Consider the following 9887-nt stretch of genomic DNA (forward strand, 5'->3'; position numbering starts at 1 on the left):
GTATTCGACCTGAAGAGAGACTCATCTCCACCAGCTAGTCAAACCCACCTTCAGCTTCCACATGCTCACCCCTTCACCACTTACTATCGAATCGTAAACAGCCTCCAGCTGTTTGCTGGCGCCCATATTATCGGATCCAATCCTGAACTCTAACCACTAATCACCTCAACTGAAGGAAGAAGCGGTGGAGCCGAAACCAGCTACGACCTAGCAACTTCAGCAGCGGCAACACCAGGTGGTCATCAGAGTAGAGGGGCCGATCGCCATGGACTCGCACTCCCTGCACGGCGAACTGTGCCATTCACATAGGTACCAACTTATGAAAGTAATTCTTGTTCACTAACTATGTACTTCCTCCAACCATCCGGTTGGTTTCATAGCTAACAGACTTAGGGATACTGGTAAAATCACTTTTAAAATGGCAAATCCGGCAACAACTAACCATATATTTCTGAGTCATAAATCATAAATATATCGCCATTTTGTTCTAAGTTCACTAGTTCGTCTGGTTTAGTCTGAGTAAGGACATTTTCTCTAAAAAACACAGTTACTGTGATGTACCAAATTAGCGGAAGCTGTTAGGGTCAGCAAGCTATGCCCTGTCATTTGCCTTCTTATTTACCGTCCCAACTGCGATATTGGGCCGTTGGTACAGCACCTGTCAAAATTTTATAGATGTTCAGTCTTTGCACCTAGCATGGACAATGTTGGTATCCCCAGTATTATTCTATCCACACCTTTCCTGAGCATATGAAGTCGGACATATATCTTAATGTCGACTGACAACGGGCTGGACAACCGAGGATAGGATTTCGAGTCCCGGGAGGGGCAAGAATTTTCTCTTCTCCAAGCCGTCCAGACCGGCTCTGGGGTTCACCTGACCTATCCAATGGGTATCGGGGGCTCTTTCCCCGGGGGTAAAGCGGCAGGGGCTTGAAGCTGACTGCTCACCTCCAAATATTGCCGAGGTCATAAAAATATGGATCTATACATCCTTTCCCCCCATACTCCTTCATACGTAGTGTTTAATTAGCTAAGCGCATGGACAACCTTTATATATCTTAATGTTGCTACACCATCCCCTGTTAAGGCCAACCTAGTTTCTTCAATCAAGGCCCTTGTGACATCACTAGTAAAATAAACGTAACAGCAAAACTCAAGCTGATCAAAGTGCAGGGAATGTCACAGAAACTTTCGGTACAGATATTTAAAGTTTTGGACTTAATTCAATATTCATTCATTCATCAGTAATCTGTCAAGACGACAGGTCCACAGTCTCTTCCAAAACAGTTCCTCCACTTGATGCGATCTAGAGCTTTCTCCTTCAAATGAAAATATCATCTTCTGTCCCCAAGGTCATCAGCATCTTCTTACGTCTTCTTGTCACTTCTATCCGCCCCTCTATCTTTCCTTCAATAACTTCTTTTAGAAGGCAGTTACCGCGTAAGATATGACCAATCCAATTAGTCTTCCGTTTTCTTATTTCGTGAATTCAATATAGGCCTACTTTTATAAAAACTAGATTTCAGACTTTCAAAAATACCTGCATATGTCTGACAGTAATAAAAATCTGGTCATAAGCCTCAGATGGGTGCTTTGTTCTAAGAGACTGGCCGACTGGCAGTCGTCGTTATGAGTCAGAAGAGAGAAGTGAATTTGTGTGCTTTCGAGGGACAGTTCAGATGTGAGCAAGAATTCTTCATTCGGAACGGTGGAAGAGAAGACGTTCGCAGTCCGGCAAGGAATGGAGTGAGTCGTAGAGAGTCATTGATTGGAAGCTGTTGTAATTGGTTGTAATTGTAAAGGAACACCAATAAATTCATTCATCATATTTCGAACCCGTTAATTTCGTCACGTGGAAATATCAACTTTCTATCTACATTTACGACTTGCGTGTTCTCTTCATAATTTTTTTTTCATTGGCGCTACAGCCCTCATTTGGGCCTAGGCCTATCTCCATGAAATTCTCCGTTCACTTCGGTTTTACTAGATCTTACACATACGGCAGGACTCCTTGGGCGGGTGATAAGCTCGTCGCAAGGCCTCTACCTGTACACAAACACAGAAAAACGCACACATACATTCATGCCCTGAGTGGGATTCGAACTCACGATCCCGGCTTCCGAGCGAGCGAAGATAGTAGATGCCTTAGACCGCTAGGCTACCGTGACCGGCGTTCTCTTCATAATATACGACAAAAAATTTGTATGCAATTGTTTTCTTATTTATATGCTTTCTACTTACTCCGCTAAGTTTGCCCTACATTTTATCGCTCTATAATCACATTGGTTTAAAACTGAGACACTTCTCCGCGGCTTGAATCGTTTCTGCGTAACTTTACGCGTAAGGATACTGCCCGACCCTCTGTACTGATATGATAATCAATAAATATGTTGTTAAATATATTGATGTAACATTAATAGGAAGGGGGCACATTCGCAGTCATGTCCAATACGACAGGTTTCAATGATGGAGGACCTTCCCACCAAACCCCGCCTTCCGTTCTTCGACGTGAACTGTTTTACAAACATTTACTCATAGCTATATTATCTTCAAAATTGCAGAGAACCAAATGTGTAAAGTCATCTTCATGTTACACAACTCAGCAGAAAATCGTGACGGTGCATTTCAAAATATGACGAACAGGAAGGAATACGTAACCGGTCTGAAAAAGCAGTTCGCGAAGACGTCAAGAGCTTTAGGCAGTCTGTCCAGCCGAAACATATTATAATTTCAACATCTCCTCAAGTGAAACCGGAAATTTCTACGCCGTTAATACTAAATCCCTCCTCAGGGCAAAGGATAGAAGTTGCCCCTGGAAATCACGTGCCAATCTGCACGATATCATAATCCATAAGAACACAATGAAATTATTCACCGCTGCGAAATTTTCAGATATACGTATATTTTGGAACGTTTGCAATTATGTTGGCTTTTGTCTTCAAAATAAAGCACTGTTTTACAATTAATTTTTTTTTAATTGTGGGGGGTGGAGAGCAGTTGTGTCCACTCGGCACGGCGGCCACTGATTGACCTATTGTACCCCGGGTGATTATGATGATGGAGAATTTGGTGGAATAAAGATTTGCAGGGGAAACCCAAGTACTCGGAGAAAACCTATCCCAGCGCCACTAATCCCACTTGACCAGACCCGGGTTTGCACCCCAGCCGCCGCGGTGGGAAGCCAGCGACTAACCGCTTGAGCTATGGCGCGATCCCTGCTTCACAATAATACAAATTAAATTTTAAATTAATAATATGCATGTACATAAAATATTACATTTTATTTCACTGGATATTTATTCAGAAATGAAAAATGAAGACAATTTAGTCTCTGGTCATAACAAAAAAGAATATATATGTAAAATTATATAAGGCAGAGGAACGAAATTGTGCTTTTTCCCCCTCATTATCATTATTCAGTTGATGTCATCTGTATAATTAGGCACTTTTCTACGTCATACAATTTCCAACAAGGTCATGTCCTTTGTGCAACCTGAGGTATACTTATGTGAATCTCTTTTCATGTCTCAAATCGCAGCAATGCGGTCGTGACTGCAATCCTAGGTGTCCATCTAACATTCGAGACATGAATTAATTTTCAAAATTCCGTTTTTTTTTTTAATTTTTTACATAGATCTCTATTACATTACATAGAAAATTCTGAATTTCGAAACAATATTTAACCATTCAGCAATCGCACTGAAAATGTTTTGTTTTGTAAACCATTTTCATTCACTACGAAACAAGAAAGTAAGCAGAATTTCATGAAGAACATGTCATTCTCGGTTCAACGAAATTTTATGACGCGCATAATTTGTTGGCCCATAAGATCGAAAGAGAATCGATTATTATTAAAAAAGAACCGCATTGGAATCGGATGGCTTGGAGCTCAGGAAGTTCCAACTTTGGATATTTATTCCATTTTAAATTAGAGGTTTCAAAGAAAAAGTTTTCTCTTCAAGTTTTCATATAAACGCTGGCAAGACCTGGTCCCGAACTGATAAAAGAAAGTTGACACTTTTTCAGGACACTAAAAAAATATATTCAAACCAAATGAACTACTACAAAACGAAGATCTCGAAACAAATAAGAAAACTACGAAAGAACGACTATACATAACACAACCAATCAAATTCCTTACACAGAAGGAAATCCAAAACATAATGCAAAAGGTTCTTAACCCAAGGAAAGCCCATGGATTTGACCTAATTACAGGGAGGATATCGAAAGTAAATGCCAGGGAAAGACATTATCTATCTAACAACTATACGCAAAGTAATTAGTAGAAAGGAATATTTCCCAGTTCAGTGGAAAGTCGAGCAGATCATAATGCTCCCGAAACCTGCTAAACAACTACAGGAAGGCAGCTCATGTAGACCGATCGGCTTACTCCCAGTAATCAGAATCACCTTCAAAAAATCCACGCGCAAAAGATTACGGCCGATACTAGAACAAAACTGAATCCTCTAGAATAATCAGTTCGCATTTCGAGAGGTTGAACCAAGAAGGGTCTTGAACTTTGGCACCAATTTCCGTATGAGCTACAAAAGGCGTGAAGGAGAAATAAAACATTTTAAAATACGCATGATTAGGAGCTGGAAGATGATACAATGTCAGTAATGCCCTTGACCCTGATGAAAATTTCCGCTTTCCCAGCAATTAAAAAAATGTGGTCCCAGTCGATTCATCCTTCACTTACAGACAGCCCAGCCCACCCGGTGAAACATGCTGAAGTTGTCAACATTCCTCATCAGTGATGCTTTTCATTCTTGTGATCATAACCGTAAGAAAACTATCCATCACACAAGAACGGGAAATACCCTTTCGGTCACTCTTCACGTGAACTTTGTCAGAGTGGATTTCCACCAGGGGGTCCTGTGTAGGAATATACGGTCACAAGGCTGTACAGGACTTCGGGAAAGATAAATTCGTTTTCAAATTTCCATATAGTTAAAAAATTTATACCTATAGGAAAGATAAAACAGAGGATGCAGAAAAGAAGTTTGTCTTACTGAGTCGAATTTAGCAAAATTTCCTCTAGAGAATCAAAAACATAGACTCCTTCGTCAGAAGCAACGGTCCTTCCTTCATTCAACAAACTTCCCGCCTCTTAGAGGTCACCGGAAGCTACCAGAAAGCGGAAGGACGCAGTCCACTCTTTCACGGACTGTCGTCTTAAGTTTTACATTTACTCCTAGGATTCCTAAGTTATTTCTTTTCTTCAGGATTTCGGACCAAAATGTTTTCCACATCGGTGCTACAGGTCCAGCCCTGCTCACCCTTCTTGCTTTGAACATTCAAATGTCATAATGTTTAGTCGCTCACTCATGGAGCTGAGTTGAGCCCTTCTTGAGGAGTTGACAATTGTGCAGCTACTCAAGAACTTCCCAGTATGTTATGGAACCCGAAGGTTAATTACCGTATTCACAAAAGCCCTCCACTGGTCCCTATCCTGAGGGAGATCAATCCAATCCATACCATCCCATCCTATCTCTCTAGGATCCACTGTAATATCGTTCACCCTTACGTCTTTGTCTTCCCAGTGGTCTCTTTCCTTCTGGCTTTCCCACTAATATCCTTGTATGCATTTCTCTTCTCTCCATTCGTGCTACATGCCATGCCCATCTGATCCTCCTTGACTTGATCATTCTAATTATACTTGGTGATGAGCACAAGTTATGAAGCTCCTCATTACGTATTTTGTAAAGAGTACAGACTGCGTACCTCTTCATTACGCAGTTTTCTTCAGTCTCTTGTTATTTTTTCAGTTTTAGATCCAAATATCATCTACATCTTCTTGATTTTAAGTGTTTTATTAGTCAGCGAAGTTAAGGAGTGATAAAAATGGTCTACGTACATAACAAAGTTCTCAGCATGAGCGTTACAATGGAATATCACACAGAGAATAAGTAAGAGCTATAGACTACATAGTTCACTGTCTTGTGTCTCTATTTCTTGCTAGAACTTTTCAATAATTCATGACGTAAGAAGTATTGATTGTTCTCCAAGTCCTTGAATTCTAATAACCGTCAATACAGTTCCTTGGTTCTGACCGGACCAATGTCATTTTTGTGAATATGAGACCTGTACGGAAATTATTTTCATGGTAATATTTATTGGGTTAAAATGGCCAGTGTCTTAAGCGTAAATGAGGGGCATATCATGCTTACGGAAGTCAGAATCACTAAGGCAACTGCATTTCCTCAAATGGCCAATGTTGGCATTGTTCTTCAGCAACAAACTCTGTTATAATGCAACGAGGACCAGAGTCAGCATTGACCTAGTCTTACTGATTATCTAGTTTTGACTTCCGACCTTTGCCAGATTATGAAAGCATTGCCTGTAATGCTATGCGTATAAATTATCTGTAGAGACACATAATCAGCTGTTAATGAACCCAGCTGGAAAGATTGCGAATGAAATGTGAAGAGTAAGGAATAGTGACGGAGCAGAAAGCATAACAAAACATACTGTAGTAGCACCACTCGTATGTGCCAAGATCTTGAAACATAAGAATGGATATTTGCCAGAGAATGTTCATGAACGCGACATGATTAATGTTTCAGCGTCATCCGGAAAATATAAAGTTGAGCCCTTGCTACACGCCTGCACATCGCATCCTCCTTCACTTGATCATTCTAATTATACTTTGAGTAGGGTACAAATTATGAAGCTCCTCATTATGCAGTTTTCTAGAACCTTCCATCACTTAATCTCTCTTCGTTGCAAATATTCTCCTAAACACCCTGTTCTCAAACACCCTCAGTCTGTTTTCCCCCCTTAATGTCAGAGACAAATTTCAGACCCATACAGAAACACAGGCAAAATTATAGTTTTGTATATTCTAATTTTTATGTTTTCAGATCTGAATGTACGTCGGTAACTCTGAAATATAACCGGTAATTATTCATAATTACGGGTAAAGTGATTATTGGCACAAAATTTATTACTTTTACTACTTTTTTTTTTTTTTGTAATTTTACATGTCGGTTATAATACAAAATAAGTAATTATTTCTCTCTAACAGAATATATACATGAACAAGAGGCTTCATGGCTCCCTCATTGGTCCTGCTCTAAAGAAGTGGAAGTTTATTTAAAATATGAAAATAATGTCCACTTATCAAGCCAACTTCATGCCTAAGGTCTCAGTCAGAATGGAATGTCATGCGTCCTACATGTTTTATCAAAAATGAAGTAAACCTGGGCCGTATTTGTTAGAATTTCCACTTCAGTTGTTATCAGTGCTCAGAGCTACGCTGAGTCCGCTCTCTGTAACCAGATCAAAACAAATGTGGAACTCACCCGACCTCCATTTCAACAGACGCCAAATGTTCTCTCCCTGGGGAAACAGCGGCCTAAGCTTGAAGTTGATTAGTCGCCTCCATCTCCACATATTATTGAGGTCGGGAGTGCTTGCATAATGCGTTACCACCCCTGTACTTTTCATAGTTTTGCTGCTTAGGAGCAGCGCTGGATTTTTCATCTTGTTTATTTTCATAACATGCCGGAAGAAACAATGTATTACACCAAAAAGTACGGCGATTTCCGTAATTTTATGTCCAGGATGTGATTAACATACGTCATAAGCAACATTATCCGTAAGTTACAATGCGTGAAATTGCAGTTGTTCAGAAATGCTATGGCGATATTAAGGCCACATTGCGCCATGTGAATTTGGAATTATAAAATGCAGAATTTATGAAAACCTCTTAGTTTCCTATCGCGCAGAATTTTAGTCCTACAGACCTACTACTATTACCATTTTGATTTTGATTTTGATTTTTTTAGGAGTCAGGTTAGCTCAGTCGGTATAGCGACCGGCTACGGACTGGAAGGCTGAGGTTTTATTCCCGTTAACGTCCCTGAATTCCAGACTCGATCTGGGGATCTAGGGAATATCGAATGGAAACCATGTTCCTCTTCTAGGAGGCAAAGCGGCCAGAGCATGAAGCTAACTTCTGATCTCCATCTAATGCCGAAGCCAAGAACGATAGAGCTATGCTTCCATACTCCCCCCGGCCATACGTCTTCATGGCATAGTGCTTAATTAATTAATCAAGCATAGGAACAACGTCACCTTTTATTCTTTTATGAAAATGTCACTTAAGCATACATCCTACCGAAGTAAAATTCATTGGATGCAACCTCAGACATTCATACCGCTACCGTGTTTGTTACTATAGACTTATAAACAATGTTTAGTATATAGTATGGAGGCATGTTCATAGTCCATTTCCATACCAAATTCCACTCATCAACGACAATGATTCATTAGTTATCACATCAAACCAGCAGCTAAATCAATCCTTTACACGGCAGTCGTGTTGCTATTTTATATTATACGCAAAATTGCCTTAACAAAATTCCCATATTAAGTTATTCGCAGATTCATTACGGCAGCCATTTTACGACAACAAATTTAATGTTGCTTCCACCTCATAATTTCGCACTTACAGCATTTTTTATTACTGCTTTTGAGAAAGTGAAAAATTATAATACTGAGGCGTGATTATAAGCTGTAATTCTCATTCCAAATGCCATGCTAAGTTGGCCACTGAGTTCAAAAATTGCAATTGTGGCCTCAGACAGCCACACATATTTTGGTTATATACTAAGACCACTCTTTCCATAAGAAAGGTAAAGAGACTTAATGAACAAGTTTATAACAAATAAATATTGGAGCTACATAAATGCGTACAGGATATTGGTGGGAAAGCCTGAAGGAAAGAGACCACTGGGAAGACCAATGCGTAGGTAGGTGGATGTATTAAAATGGATCTTAGAGAGATAGGACGGGATGGTATGAATTCGATTGATCTGGCTGAGGATAGGGACCAGTGGATGGCTCTTGTGAACAGGGTAATGAACATTCGAGTTCCAAATAATGCTGGGAAATTCTTGAGTAGCTGCAGAATTGGCGGCTCCTCAAGAGGGGCTCAACTCCATGAGTAAGTAAGTACATAAGTATCCAACATCTCTTCAGTTCTGTCTCCAGATCTTATTACGAGAAAACTAGAGGCATATATCTTCATTTGCATCAATCGAACTGCTCACATTCGTTTTATTTGATAGTTGCTGCATGTTTCGGTTTCGCATATGGGATAATCTTCAGGTAGTCTCATCAAATACGTCACTTCATTCTGAACTGTCCTAATATGGATCCATGGACTATAACATAAACACCAGCCAGTCCACACTGTAACCAGGAACAGATGCGACATAACCGCCCACACAGGAGTACACAGCACACCCTAAGGAGGAAAGCAAGAAGAAACACTAGCGAGAACGCAGGAAACTAATAGCTTCTGTAACCAGGAACAGATGCGACATAACCGCCCACACAGGAGGAGTACACAGCACACCCTAAGGAGGAAAGCAAGAAGAAACACNCTTGAGTAGCTGCAGAATTGGCGGCTCCTCAAGAGGGGCTCAACTCCATGAGTAAGTAAGTACATAAGTATCCAACATCTCTTCAGTTCTGTCTCCAGATCTTATTACGAGAAAACTAGAGGCATATATCTTCATTTGCATCAATCGAACTGCTCACATTCGTTTTATTTGATAGTTGCTGCATGTTTCGGTTTCGCATATGGGATAATCTTCAGGTAGTCTCATCAAATACGTCACTTCATTCTGAACTGTCCTAATATGGATCCATGGACTATAACATAAACACCAGCCAGTCCACACTGTAACCAGGAACAGATGCGACATAACCGCCCACACAGGAGTACACAGCACACCCTAAGGAGGAAAGCAAGAAGAAACACTAGCGAGAACGCAGGAAACTAATAGCTTCTGTAACCAGGAACAGATGCGACATAACCGCCCACACAGGAGGAGTACACAGCACACCCTAAGGAGGAAAGCAAGAAGAAACAC

At 40.4% G+C, this 9887-nt stretch overlaps 1 protein-coding gene across 1 annotated transcript in view; it reads left to right on the top strand.

Moving 5' to 3' along the window:
- The first annotated feature begins 240 nt into the window (after positions 1-240).
- Positions 241-9887, top strand: part of LOC111871103 (indole-3-acetaldehyde oxidase) — a 74140-nt gene continuing 64493 nt past the window's right edge. The window contains exon 1 of the mRNA XM_023863908.1: positions 241-309. Coding sequence (XP_023719676.1) covers positions 266-309 — 44 coding nt within the window. The 5' untranslated portion in view covers positions 241-265. The remainder of the gene's footprint in view (positions 310-9887) is intronic.

This window comes from Cryptotermes secundus, unplaced genomic scaffold (assembly GCF_002891405.2).
Source record: "Cryptotermes secundus unplaced genomic scaffold, Csec_1.0 scaffold250, whole genome shotgun sequence".
NCBI classification, from domain to species: domain Eukaryota; kingdom Metazoa; phylum Arthropoda; class Insecta; order Blattodea; family Kalotermitidae; genus Cryptotermes; species Cryptotermes secundus.